The 14,719-nt window shown below is 37.5% G+C and overlaps 1 protein-coding gene across 3 annotated transcripts in view; it reads right to left on the bottom strand.

Annotated features, from left to right (window-relative positions):
• Positions 1–14,719, bottom strand: part of vav3b (vav 3 guanine nucleotide exchange factor b) — a 49,154-nt gene that overhangs the window by 26,606 nt on the left and 7,829 nt on the right. For 2 of the 3 annotated variants that reach the window (XM_079611653.1, XM_079611654.1), the window contains exons 3-14: positions 12,698–12,756; positions 12,543–12,608; positions 12,059–12,161; positions 11,653–11,745; positions 11,475–11,543; positions 11,258–11,361; positions 10,660–10,759; positions 10,431–10,526; positions 6,158–6,226; positions 3,431–3,517; positions 3,248–3,333; positions 3,031–3,163 (exon numbers count right to left, since the gene is read on the bottom strand). In XM_079611653.1, coding sequence (XP_079467779.1) covers positions 3,031–3,163; positions 3,248–3,333; positions 3,431–3,517; positions 6,158–6,226; positions 10,431–10,526; positions 10,660–10,759; positions 11,258–11,361; positions 11,475–11,543; positions 11,653–11,745; positions 12,059–12,161; positions 12,543–12,608; positions 12,698–12,756 — 1,065 coding nt within the window. The remainder of the gene's footprint in view (positions 1–3,030; positions 3,164–3,247; positions 3,334–3,430; positions 3,518–6,157; positions 6,227–10,430; positions 10,527–10,659; positions 10,760–11,257; positions 11,362–11,474; positions 11,544–11,652; positions 11,746–12,058; positions 12,162–12,542; positions 12,609–12,697; positions 12,757–14,719) is intronic. The other variant, XM_079611655.1, reaches the window with a different exon arrangement.

The raw sequence follows: 14,719 nt of genomic DNA, 5'->3' as shown, positions 1-14,719 counted from the left end.
AACAAACCTGACATAATGCTTAACAAATAAAGAATATGAAAATGAGCTGCCAGAGTTTACATGTTAACTTGCGTAATTTAATTTGCTTAATTCAGTCAATACATGTATCTAATTTAACATGAAAACCATAATATTCTGTTCCGTGTGTTATCGAAAGACTGAAATATGAGGATGTGTTCAGTACACGTGAACAGAAAAAAAATCCACATCTTTCAATAAAAGGGGGAAAAAACATATATATATATTATAAATGAAACCCAGGTGAGACTTTAAAAGTAGTAAAGGCAGTCTTTTTTAATTAAATATAATTAAAGCCCTTGCAATAACTATTACAAGCTTTTCTTTCCTCCAAAAGTAAATTTGTTAAGTAAATGTATACATTCTTTGAGCATTAAATAATGTGATAATGTTTATTAATGATGGTTATAATAAAGTTTTACTATATTCTTAAAGATTTTTATGTGGCCATGTCTGTGTGTTTTGTGGTTGAAGGAACAAGATCCATCAGCGTATTAAGTGTGTGTATGTGTCCTGACTGAGGAGGGGCAGAAAGGCACTTCAAACAGAAAAGCCAGCAGGGCTTTGCCTGGCCAAGGTCTCCTTGAGACAGATTTCACCAGACCATCTGTTCAGAAGAAACCTTCCTTTTGGTGAAAGGCATAAAAGAGAAAAAAATATCAAAAGTTTAAAGACACGTCCGCATTATTTTTACATCTCTACGACTATTGCCAAGCCCAAAAAGAACATCAGAAAACCAAAGGTAACCTGAGGTTGAGCTTCACAGACTGAAAAAAAAAATCTAAGTAAACAGTTCTGCAACCTCTATATATACACAATTTAATATGGCCACTTCTGATTCACACGACATGGGATACTCTGCTGCACAATGAACACAGACTTACTGTCAAAAGCAACCAAGTCTTTCCACAGCAGTTGGTTCAGCATGCAGAATTTGACTTGACATGCAGCAGCGATCCGTCACCTCACCATCCATCAACCCTCATAAAGAGCAGTAACATCTGTCTGCAACAGTATGCGATGGGCTCTCCAGCCTGATCTGTTACACTTACCGTTACAGTCTAAGGGACAGCTTGATTTTTGGTGCTTTTTTTCAGCTTGAACAGGTCTGGCTGTTCAATTTTAGGCTGTTGGATGATAGTTTACTCACAAAAACAGGCATAGTTTTCTAGTTGACTAATTTAAATGCACGTAGCTTCAGTTCTGGCAGGTCACGTTCATAGACTGTAAAAAAATATGGACGTAGTGCACCGTGACGTCACCCGTAGGTTTCTGAAGAGCATTTTTGAAGCCAAAAGTGGGCGGAGCCGGCCGGCAGTCGCCATCTTGGCGCTCCCGGATAACAGAAAATGGGCAAAGAGGCGGGCCGTGGGTGGAGCTGAGGTTGCTGGTTGCTGAAACCACGCCCGCCTAGCTCGACGTGATCGGTGAGTTTGCTCAGGCTTAGGAGCTAATGCTATATGCTACTGGCAGTACCAAGTGTGCGACCGCACAGGGCCTCGTGCTAAAGTGACAGCTGACTTGATGATGTAAAGCCATTGTCAAGACGTTTTTCTTTATTAAATGCATCATAGGTAGCGGTTTGGCCATTTTTGTAATAACATAAAAAGGGCGCTGCTAGTTGAAATCTAGATATTTGCTCGAAGAAGAACATTACTACTGGGCGCTGGCGTGTGACGTAACTGAATAGACGAATTAGCATTTACTTATTAATATTAGGATAGAGTTTTAATGCATGAAAAATCACAAATCACATTTACAATAATTATTGAAGAATTGTTTAACGTTAGAAAATTGTATTATCAAAAAAAAAAGTATTTCCCTGGATCTGACGGTGGGCAAGCTGTCACTAGGCCTAGGCCCACCCAGGCCCACCCGTAGCTCCGCTCCTGGGTTGTTCTCTCGATACTCGACAACAACGGAATCCAACGGCGTGGAGGTATAGTGCGTGTATTAAATTGTATCAAATAATCCCGAAAAAAGCACAAACACGGCAGAGATGCCAAGTTCAGCAGCTGGAATTAGCTGAGGTGACGTGACGCTGACAGACAGCAGACAAACGGCTAGTAGTGACAGCAGCGGCAGTCCACCTGTCACTCAAGTGGCCACGTCTTAATTATGCTTAACTTACAGTATATAATTAAACAGATGAGTTATAAACCCAGAAATATTTTAAACATATTTTAAAAATGCTGTTAATTGCCTATTTAAATAAAGTAACTTTAAGAAGATTTATTGCATTATAACTTGAATAGTTCTATGAAAGTTGTTTACTTTATTAACATGTTTTTAAATATTTCAGTATTATGTTCTTCATCTCATACTTCCTAAAAGAAATGTACATGGAGAGCAAAGACAGCAAAAAGGGTAACACCGCATAAAAATATACTACACAGTGTATATATATATATATATATATTATAATTAAAGTATATTGTTAGCTGGAAAACTTCTCTGAGAAGCAATACTTCCTGGAGGTTGTTTGAACATTTGCTTTTTAGCTTTATTTACTTGATCTAAAAAAGTTTTTTTACACCGTGTATTGGATCTGAAATGATAAAGACCTCAACTTTTCCTATGTACTGCATTTGAAAACGTTACTGACTTATGCGGTTTCAAAGAGCTTACAACAGCACAACTAATTTGCATAAAAATGCACTTTGGTAAGTCACACCGTCCTTAAAATGGTTCGGATATTGCTAGAATATCCTACAGTATCCTGGAGGACATAAACACTTTTTACAGAGGAAAAAAAAAAATCAGCAAAGACTATTCTACTATGACACTAACAGATCAAAAGAGATCTAAGGGAGAGTTATGTGGAGCCATGTGTGAAGAAGACAAGAACGCTCGAGTGATTTCTATTCCAGTCCGACCTCTATAAACCACTTCAGAATGGAACAATATGATGAATATGAGCAGATGTTGGGATCATGAGAAAAATTTGACTGTTTGATGTTTGGGTGCAGTTTTCTGAGCCTAAAACCTCCTGTTACTATGTTTCTCACTGACCTTTCTGTTGTCCTTATCAGTGGTGGGGTTATTTGTGATCTTGAAATGATTAAGGTCGATCACTTCCTTCATCTCGTAGTTGTCCCCACGCCTCTTGCAGACGATTACAGCGACGTCGAACAAAAAAATATGTCTGCAGGATCGACACACGTCAGGACATGGCATGAAAGTAAAAACAGGAGTGGACTGCAGTCAAGGTTTTTGCCTTAAGCCTCACCTGTCCTGTCTACGTTTGTCCACATTTGACACCAAACGGACTTCACCGTCACCCTTCGGTCTTCCGTAAGAAAGTAAGCACTGATTCTGTGAAGGGAAGTTCATGAACAGACAGGAAAACAACGATGACGTAAGTAAGCTATGCTTTTAAAAGCAGACGGCTCGCTTATTGTGTACAACTTACCAAATTCTCTATGGATCTCTGATACTGATCGATCTCCCTCAGAGTCTCAACGTCTCTTTTCACCTCATTTACATACTGGGCTAAGTCCTGTTAAATGAAGGAAAAGAAAATGACCTAGATTTATGCATATCATATATACACACAATTATGTGGAAAACAAATTCAACTAATTAGACAGGGAAATAAACAGAAGAAGCAAAATGGTAATACAGTTTTGGTAACTCTTTATTTTGATGTTATATGAACAGTATTTACTACAGAAATAGCAGTAAACTATGCTTAATTACAAGCAACTAACCCTAAACCAGACTCTAAACCTATATTAAATACATGTTAAGATATTATAATAATAGAATGTTAAAGAAACGTTGATGTAAAATGATATACACTACAGCTCAAAAGTTCTGGGTCTGTAAGATCTCTTAATACCAAGGATTTTATTTATTTTCATTTATCTAACAAAATTAATTAAAAGGAGTAATATTGTGAAAAATTATCACAATATGAAATAACCATTTTCTAAAATGTAATATATTTTTTACATTTAATTTGTTCCTGTGATGTCAAAGCTGAATTTTCAGCATCATCATCTTTAGTGTTCTCTGAGATGCTTTAAAAAAAAAAACTCCTATCATGCTGGAGAACATGATTATTAGATTTGCTGTCATTAAAACAAAAGAGAGACAAACCATTATGAAAAATACATTATGAAATTGATGTTTATTTTCAAACCAACTGTTCACTCAAATTGCATTGATAATACAGTGTAATTAGTAATAAAATAATTATGAAATGAATGAAAAAATATATCCAGTATTTATCTCTCCACAGGAAATTATTTCATTTCATTAGCGAGAATAAACATCTCCAGATATCAAAAGAGGTTTTTCAAAAGACCCCACTGGGATGACGTGGATCTCGGCTGATTTCCATTTTAAAACGCAGCCTCTGCTCAAACTCTCACTTACGAGTCTAAATTAAACACACCATTTTACAGGCAGGCAGGTAGATGAGTTCAGTCCCTGTCTGAGCAACTCTCACCGCTCCCATTCGGCTAAACCAATCAACACTGAGAGGATAATTCCAACAAATTAAATCATCGCAGGCCTCTGTTCCATTACTGCTCCTCACATAACCATTAATCTGCTTTCCACCTACTCTGCCAGTGAGACAGATATGAGGCGTTGACATCACTTCACGTATAGAACCCCATAATATCTCATGGATATTAAAACATTACCAAGAACATGTAGGAATGACCTGATGTCACATTCTAAATAGATCAGATAGATAGATTCAACTTTTGGTAAAACGCAGCGCTCATCACTGTCAGCCGTCCAATCACAGTGGAGAAGGGGCGGGGCAAATACCACACCAACCAACCAACACATTCTGCCTGTACAACGTCAACAGATGACAACAACAATCATAATAACGGAACAAAATAATTTTAAACAAGAGCCAGAGCAAATATACATTGTATCGATATTTTTATATAGAAACAGCACAGAAACAAACGATCTGTGAAATGAGATACTAGTAACACTTCGCGGATATTCCGTATCATAGCAAGCAAAGCGTCTCAACTGAAAAAAACCCCGCTTTGGTGGACACACAGCCTTAGGCCCCGTCCACACTACTGCGTTTTCGTTTAAAAACGGAGACCTTTTGCTACGTTTGCACCTCCCGTCCACACTACAACGGCAAAAACGGAGACCCAAAACAGAGAAGTTTAGAAACGCTGCCCGCCCGTTTTTCATTTTGAATCTCCGGAGGGCGTTTTAGTGTGGACAGGTCAAAACGGAGGACTTTAGAAACGATGACGTAGTAGAGGCTCACGCTCGGCTCTATGATTGGGTGTCGTCAGTCATGGCGTATATCTTTGCTAGCAGCTGTTGTCCAAGTAAATTCTGCATTTTACAATGCTATAACTGCCTACATGCGCCGGAGGCAAGCTATCACTCGAGCGATCTGTGACAATTCCTGTGCAGCGGCGGCGGTACCGACCGCACATGGAGCGTCGATTCTGGGTTAACCCGGGAAGAACCAGCGCATGGTGGGATAATTTTATCAATGAAGTTGTGTTTACACCGGCATGTGCATGCCCAGTGTTGGTGAATGGTCACGTGATCCGCGTTTTCAGTCGTTTTAATGTGGACGGAGATCAATTCTAATACGCAGCTAAAACGCTGGTGTGGACGGAGATCGTATTCGTTTTAATTCTCTGTTTCTAAACGAAAACGCAGTAGTGTGGACGGCGCCTTAGTCTATGTTAAGAGCCGCACAGACAAGTCGACTAGTCAAATTGAATTCTCAGCCATATAAGCCTGACATCCACTAGTCGCAGATCATGGCCTACAGAGGGCGCAACAGGATAAGAAATCTTTGAAGTCCACTTTTACGCTCCGTTTCCAACAGTTAAAATGACAAATAAATGCATACTCCGAGAGCCCTCCACGAGATATGTTTGATTATACCATCTGGATGCTCAAAATTGATTGGGTGAACGCACGTTTTATACAGCTTACTGTCCACTCTTGCATTGCGTGTCCGTGCATTTTTAGGGGCGGAGCAATGAAGGGAAGGATTGTTTGGGTTGATTTCAAATATCAAGTGTTTCTCAGAAATCGCTTACTGCACCTTTAAGCATTTAATAATGACAAAAAATTGATCATCTGTCCTTTCTGTACGTTTTTGCAGTAGATTCCATAAGAAATCGATACTTACTTTCATGGCATCAAGGGCTACTCGTAGGTTGCTCTTTTCTGTAGTGTCATTAGTATATTTGACCAATTCCTATATGAAAAGTGAAAGAAAAAAAAGTAAATTGTTTAAATACATCTCTTCTTAGAAGATCATGATTTTAATTTAAACAATAATTAAATGTCTAATTAAATTTAGACAATAAAGTCAAAATATCACAATGATATTTTCCAGATACCACAATGAAAGGGGAAAAAAGCCTAATTAAAACAGTGCAATCCTTGAAAAGAGAGAATGATTTTTTATTTTTTTGGACAAAAGTACAGACCAGCACACGTCACGCGGGGGGAAAAAAACGTATTAATTTTCATAATTTCATAATTTTATTTAAATTTTGGCCATGTTCTACAGTACTAATCATGTGGTGAGGACTATCTTAGATTAAACCATCTGAAACCAAAGAGAATATTTCTACTCTGGTGCATGCATTTCTTTATCTTGGAGACCCTTATATGTCATTGAAACTGAGTCAGAATTATGTTCAGGCCCTGTTCTGTGTCACGGAATGTGGTCACATCATCATCATCATCATCATCATCATCATCATCATCATCAAAACTCTGGACTAGACCACTTCATTGAGGACTTGTTCTGAAAGACCCAGAGCCAAGTTTCTAATGAGCGCACCAGGTCAGTTTTGATGGGATGCTGGACATTTTGATTTGAACCAGATTTATTCCACGGTATGGAGAAGAGCATCAACAGAACCTTTTGAGATCCACGCTATAACATAACTAATTAACTTGATAAACAAATCTGGCCTTTGGATTTGTGCGCAAACAGACTCACGAGCACACAAACACGCTGGGAGAGAAATGGTGTTGTTCCAAGTATGAAATCTGTGCAGCTCATCAGAAACATGCATTTGTTTTCAGAGTGGAATCGAATTCTGCTGGAGAGAGACAAACAGCCCAATCGCAGCAAGTAAACAAGGTGAGTGGAAAGTTCAGCACTCTTTCCAGATTTACATTCTGACCCAGACCACTGCTGTGACTTTGATGGAAGCTCAAGCATGTGTGTGTGTGTGTGTGTGTGTGTGTGTGTGTGTGTGTGTGTGTGTGTGTGTGTGTGTGTGTGTGTGTGTGTGTGTGTGTGTGTGTGTGTGTGTGTGTGTACACGTGCAACTAGACTCAGGTGTGTGTGTATATTCCTAAAAGCATTGGAGGTATAATGCAGAGCAGGAGCTTATGGAGACCCAATTACCTATAGTACAAATGAATGAGATTTCAGTGTTCATCCCTGTAGATCTACCAGTAAATCCTGTCTCTTCAGACATTCATCTGTATTTCGGTCTCAAAACTCACTGCTAGTGGTGATCCGTGCTTCTGCAGACACCATGAGCTCTGTAAGACCAATTCTTTATTTATTTTTTTATCCGCACTGTCATTTTGCGAGTGATGAACTCTGAATAATTTGTCAAAACAGCATTCAATAGTCAATATCCATATCAGTTCCCATTGTAATGACTTATGCATCAACACGACGGCAAGAGATGCGAGATGAAAAGAGAATTGAAAACAACCTAAGTGTCAGACTGTATTTACTATACTTACACAATAGTGAATATGCAGTGTCTGAAACTCCTTTCTTGTTTGCTCATTCCCATTCATTACATACTGAATGCCATTATGACGTTGCATCATAAATTATGAAAAATTACATGAAATATGATCTGAATGTTTAGAGTTAAACTATTGTTCAAACTCGCATTTTAATTAGATATGAAACAACATATTTATGCGGTTCAGACCGGGTTTGAAAAAATCAGATTTCATGTGTTTTGGGGGGCTCAGACCTACACGCTACACTAGATACACTACACTATTAAAAAGAGAGTGTGTTTGAGTCATTTCAGAGGAAGTGGGCACAATGTGTTTGAGCACAGGACAGCATGCGGTAGAGTGTCAGCTACCCTGTCACCTGCCCCTGCTTTTGTGTGTGTGTGTGTGTGCGTGCGTGCGTGCGTGCGTGCGTGCGTGCGTGCGTGCGTGTGTGCGTGTGTGTGTGTGTGTGTGTGTGTGTGTGTGTGTGTGTGTGTGTGTGTGTGTGTGTGTGTGTGTGTGTGTGTGTGTGTGTGTGTGTGGCGACACACGTCTCTAACACTTGTCCACACACTTCTGTTCTCATGTCATCTCTGTCCTGTGGTGAATGGTGGACCTCTCGCTTACAAAACTTTAGCATGAACTAGTGTAGTCACTGTGATCATTATATTATTTACCTATAGGTTATAGTTAAAGGGTTAGTTCACTCAAAAATGAAAATGAAAATTCTGTCATCAGTTACTCACTCATGTCATTCCAAGCCTACAAGACTTTCATCTTTGAAACACAAATGAAAGATATTTTTAATGAAACCAGAGATATTTCTGTCCCTCCACTGAAAGTCTATTCACCCAAAACACTAGACGATTCAAAACATTCATAAAGAGATAAAAAGTAAAATAAACCCATATGAATTGAGTGGTTTAATTCAAGTCTTCTGAAGAGACATGATCCCTTTATATGACAAACAGATTTAATTTAGGCTTGTATTCACATTTAAACACTGATCAGCAAACATACATAGAGCACTAAAATATGGTAAATGAAAGCGCAAAAGTAATTGCTTGACACGCAAGAATGAACCTCATTGGTTTTCGAACTTCAAGCCTGCATGTTTGAGCTTCCATTTACCAAATTTGAGATATTTTCAATCTCAAGATTTAAATGATAATTTGTGTTCCGAAGATGAACGAAAGTCTTATGGGTTTGGAACGACATGAGGGTGAGTAAATGATGACAGAATTTTCACTAAAATTCTCAAGTAAAAGTGACTTGGCTTATTAAAGGGTTAGTTCACCCAAAAATTTAATTCTGTCATCATTTACTCGCCCTCAAGTCGTTTAAAACCCATAAGACTTTTGTTGTTCTTCGAAACACAAATTAATTTCTTTTCAAGTCAAATCAAGCAAGCTTTCTGTCCCTCCATTGACAGCTACGCAACTACCATTTCCAAGCCTCAGAAAGTTAGTAAAGACATCATTAAAGTTATCCATGTGGCTCTAGTGGATTAACCTCAGTTTTATTAAGCGACGCGAGTGCTTTAACCCCCCCCCCCCCCACTCCTCCCCTAAATATATTAAACTCCAATGTACATGGTACTTTTTTTGAGCATACAAACCACTCGTGTCACTTCATAAAATTAAGGATAAACCACTGGAGTCACATGGATTACTTTAATGATATATTTACTACCTTTCTGAGGCTAGAAAGTGGTAGTTGCGCCGTAGACTGTCAATGGAGGGTCAGAAAGCTCTCAGATTTCATTCAAATATCTTAATTTGCGTTCCGCGGACGAACGAAAGTATTACAGTTTGTAACATTCCCTTTGAGAAACATTGTATTTATTCAATGAATAGTAAAACATCTGAAAAAATAAACTATGTCCATCTTGACAATGGACCACAATTAGAAATGTGCCACTACTGGCACATTTACAGAACATTTCTTATAAATAAATAAATAAATTACTTTTGGTTTGGTCATAACACCTCCGGTGGTCACTTTAGGAAAAGTAGTTCAAAGCCACTTATATATTCACTTCAAAACTGGAACAAAGAATATAGATATATTGTGCATGTGATTATGAAGACAACTTCCCCTCTCCTCCTACATCTGTCATATACAGATCCCTTTTCAAAATAACATTTTCCCAGGGAATAAAATCAAGTCCCAACCATAGACTAAAAAAAAATACAAGTCCCAACCCACATTTTTTGGATATCCCTAATGCTCAGAAATACGTCAAAAGTATAAATGTAAAACATTTTGTGATTGCAGTTTCACGATGTATAATAATATATATATATATATATATATATATATATATATATATATATATATATATATATATATATATATAAAATATAATGACCTCTTGTGTTGATTTGTGCAACCTGAACTATCAGAAATGTCTTCCCTGCTCAAAACAGGAGAGTAAAACTTTCCAGCCGCAGTGATGACAAGTTCTGTAAGTTCATATAGTGAAGTGGTCACAGAAGAAGAGATAACCAGCCAGACGGCGCCACCATGTGGTACATTTTAGTAGGACAGTCTAAGAGGCTCATTCTAAAACAGTACCGTAAGCCGTTAAGATCCTCAAAAATGTGATGTGCTTTCCTCTAGTGTTAATTCAAAGTGTTGGAAGAAGACAATATATAATGATAATAGTGTGGGTGTATAGATACATGTTACTGTACCTGAAGCAGTAGTGGGTACTTCAGCACACGCTGCATGGGAACTACAAGCAAGTCTCTCAAAGTGAATTTCCCATTGTTGGCTCTCTTCGAACATTCCTGCAACATAAAGTAAATAAAATATGAAAACACAGAAGATCTTTTAGCGCTTTGGGTATGAGAAAAGTGCATGATAAATGATAAAATGAGATGAAATATTGTAAATATGACAGAAAATGAAACAGTTCGGCACCTCTAGTTTCAGTCGAACGCCCTCTTTCTCCTTACAGATGAAGTCTAACAGAGAAATGGCTGATTCTACATGACTGCAGTATTTTCCATAAAGCAGAAGCCTAAAGCAGACAGGGTATAAATGTTAGCAGAAAACACACACATCAGCAGTGCTTAATATCATTCTAGAAATATTAAATATTAACCAGGCTTGCAGAAATTCAACGAAAACTCTGCAGATGTACACAAAATTTGATTCTACACAAAAATCTGTCACCCCTGGCATATTTAATTCATTTTTACTCAATATGATTGCTTTGTTTGAAAAGTAAATTAAATAAAAAAATATATAATCATATTTTGGAAAATGTATTATCATTCAGTTTATTTTTCTTACCCCATTGGCAGACTGTGTCCAAACTAAATTGTGTGAAAATGAATGAATGACAGTAGGGTAAGAAAAATAAATTTAATTCAAAACATATGGTCTGTAAACAAGTCTTCTTATCTTATGCAATTTTGCTTCTGAAGTAACTTGTTTTATGGATGTTTAGATGTTTTTACTGAAAAATACGATTAAGATACTTATTAAGATGTGCTTGAACGTGCTGGTTTTATACTTGTCTTTGTAAGTAACGAAGATCTGGTGGAGGTTTTCTGCATTTCTATTTTGAACAGAGTCTTGAATCTCGGCCATTAGGATTTTGTGAACTTTAACCAGGTCCTGTAAAGCGCGCGCACACACAAACACACAGACACACGTGTATATATAAGGTGTAAATGTTAGACATTGTTTACTTAAAAAAATATAGAAACATGGTGGTCAGCTTTACTCACTGGTATATTGATGAAAACTTTGTCAATTTCTGTTGCTGAGATGAATTTTATCAGTGGAATCATAAAATACTGTTAAGAAACACACAAAAATGTAAGCTCCATGTAGGAAACGCATATCCTTCATTGAGTGGCAACAGCGGTATGATGAAATTTTCCACGCTGAGAATATGAATCTCACCTTCTCGATGGTCTCCAGAGTCTCAGTGTATTTGGCTTCTGTCTGTTTGATCTCTAAAAGACAGCAGCTTCTGATGTCCACCTCGGCCTGTTTCTGTCAACACAACTCTGACGTGAGAGAAGACTACAGCAAGCTATCCAAAAAAAGTTTTAAAAACACAACCTAAAGAAGTTTTATGGGGTCTCGATGCAACTCATCGAGTTTAAAGACACAAGTTATGTTGTTGTTTTTCTGGTGCTTTTTGTGTTTACGGTGAATTTACTCATAAAGATTCATATGAAAATGCAACCATATTTCTGGTAGGAGTAGGAGTACGGTAGGTGTTTAACAAAGGAAATCAACACTTTGATGCGTTGGGAGAGTTTGTGTGTGTGTGTATGTGTGTGGTACTGAGTCATTTGAGTACCGCCTGAGACGCAGCAGCCTCTGTCCTCATCAGATCCTCATACACCTCTCCTCCATCAACATCTCCGTACACAGGGTCGTAAATATCTTCCTCCAGCTCCTCGCTGTTTACACAATTACATTTAAGATTAGGACTTCAGAACTGCTTTCAAAATATGAACATACTGGTAATTACACAACAGATAACAGGCAAACCACAGACTTCGTGGCTACTGGTTTTTAAATACAATAGATCAGTGAACTGAATTCCTGTGTAACTTCCTGTTTTCACACTTACTATTAATCAGCCATTCACATTCCTCCCACTTGCATAGATTATAGATCTCATACATTTACTGAAACTATAAATTGTTCAATTCTAGAGTTGATCAGAAACAAAACACATACATATACGTGGGAGACTACGTGCTAATGAGTTTCCGAAAATGAGTATCTCATTGCTTCCAATACAAACAACTGGCCAATTAGGAGAGCTTCATGCTTACTCAAGGAGATCTGCCAAATGGATGTATATGTCTTCATTCTCACTGCTTTCCTCTGTGGGGAATGACCTGTGAAATCGGTGCAGAACCCTTATTTTAGCTCGGAGAATAAGATCTTTAATGTGTCCAACTGATTCATTTTGCAAATGCAAACCCACCTGATCCCTCTCTGTTGTGCATTAGGCGTATAAGAGAGTTTTGATAGAGTGTCGATGACCTGGAAAGACAAAAGTGTGTCTTTGAATTGCAGGTTAAAGATAAACATTGTGTGTCAGTTCGGTTGTTGGTCTACATACAGTATACAGACTTTTAGTTTATCTGTAGTCACTGTGTTTTTAAACACGTTTCCCTGGTCTTTTGAGACAAATGAGTTCAATGTATTACACATTTTAAAAACAAACTGTAACTTTCAAAACTTCCTCTCCATAAAAAAAAGGACATTTATTGAAACAAAGCCGGCCAAACAGCTTGTTCTGCAACTTTAAATGATATCATGACAACATTTAAACAAATGCACATTGTTTTATTTTACTTTTAACAAGATCGCTAATCATTTCAGTCTGACCTACACCGTTTATAAATCATATTTTAAATTATTTTGTGATGCAATGCAAGGTTTACAAAGTTGTTAAAACTATTTAATACTCAACAATAAATCTGCAGTTCAAGTAAAAGTGCAGTTGCTCATTTCACATGTGATAAGGGATTAAAAAACAGTTATAATATATTACTATATTTATACTATGTCTTAAGGGAAAATATAACTTAGTGATACTTCATCCAGTATAATCTTCATCCTTCAACAACATCCCTTTGTAAACCTTGCATTCCATCACAAAACGATTTAAAATGTGACACAAACTGTAAAGGGCGACTGCTGATATTTGATTGTAATATATTAGTAATTATATGTGGTTTTCTGGTAAAAATTAATGAAATTACAAAAATGTGATCTGACACATCTTAAGTGAGTAAAATATTTTTAAGAAATACCCTACAATAATGAAATAATAGGGTGAATTTTAAACTCGCTGCTTTGGCTGAAAAGCTAAACTGATTCCTATTACAGTCTACCTATGAAACGTGATGCTATTAGAGAGACGCTGCACTATCGGGAGAGGAAGTGGTCTTGCAATGCCAAGCTGCTCTGATGTGGGCCTGTTTTCTCACATTTACAACCATGCACACAAACAGACATATACAGATTGACATATGGTTACACACATGCATGCATGCATGCATACACACAAGCACAATCCGTACAAATAGACAGATCTAGGTGATAGCGCACCATTTGGGTCTTTGGCTCACGCTTTCTGAACACCTGTTGAAAACCAACCCTGCTTCCTTTAGAAAGCTATTTTTGTTCGCACCCGTGATAAGATGTTTTTGTCATCTACTTTCATTCTCGCTTCGTGCCTTTTAAATTGCATAAACGTTTATTCTTTCACAGATGGCATTCTGTCTCTGTGGAGATGGAACAGCAGAAATCCCTGAGTAAATATCTGTTCCACAAGGTAAAAATAAAACCATGGATTCAGTGCCTTATTACTAATACAGCCTGCATTACGAATAACATCTTTAAAGTGCATTTTTTTAAAAAGTCACCTTTACAGTATAAAACGAAGATGCCAAATGCAAGTCACAGCTTGTGTAGATTTATAGGCAGGCCGCAGCTGAATTTCAATTCATACATAAAGCTGCACAGCAGAGGTGATGCACAGCATTCTGCATCTCAATAGACTGTGCATTCATAGGCCTCGTTCAAACAGAACGTTTTGCTTTGAAAAACGTGAGACGCGGGCAGTGGAATGAGGAAAAAAGTGCAAGGTCTCGAGACGCGTTTTTTACTTGAGTGTTGCGTTTTTAGAACGCCGTGTCATGCGCGAAACGCTGCAAAAGACGCAAGAAGTGCAGAAAAACAATTGAAAAGTAGTGCATTGAAATGGAAAAACACGTTCTGTGTGAACAAATTAAGTGAGAATGTGCAGAAGGCAAGACTATCTTCAGTTTTATTATATTATATCAATGTAAAAACAGTCACAAATTTGACGGAATTTGTTTAAATGCTTAAAACTAGCTTTGAAACAACATGGAAATTGTGCATACCAATGAATTTCTTTAACATTTGAATTATATTATGCGTTTGGAAGATGCTTTTATCCATTTATTGGACAAGT

Source organism: Phoxinus phoxinus (assembly GCF_949152265.1).
Source record: "Phoxinus phoxinus genome assembly, chromosome: 5".
Taxonomy (NCBI): Eukaryota; Metazoa; Chordata; class Actinopteri; order Cypriniformes; family Leuciscidae; genus Phoxinus; species Phoxinus phoxinus.
Note: the sequence above shows the minus strand (reverse complement) of the source record. Positions and strands in the feature narration are given on the sequence as shown.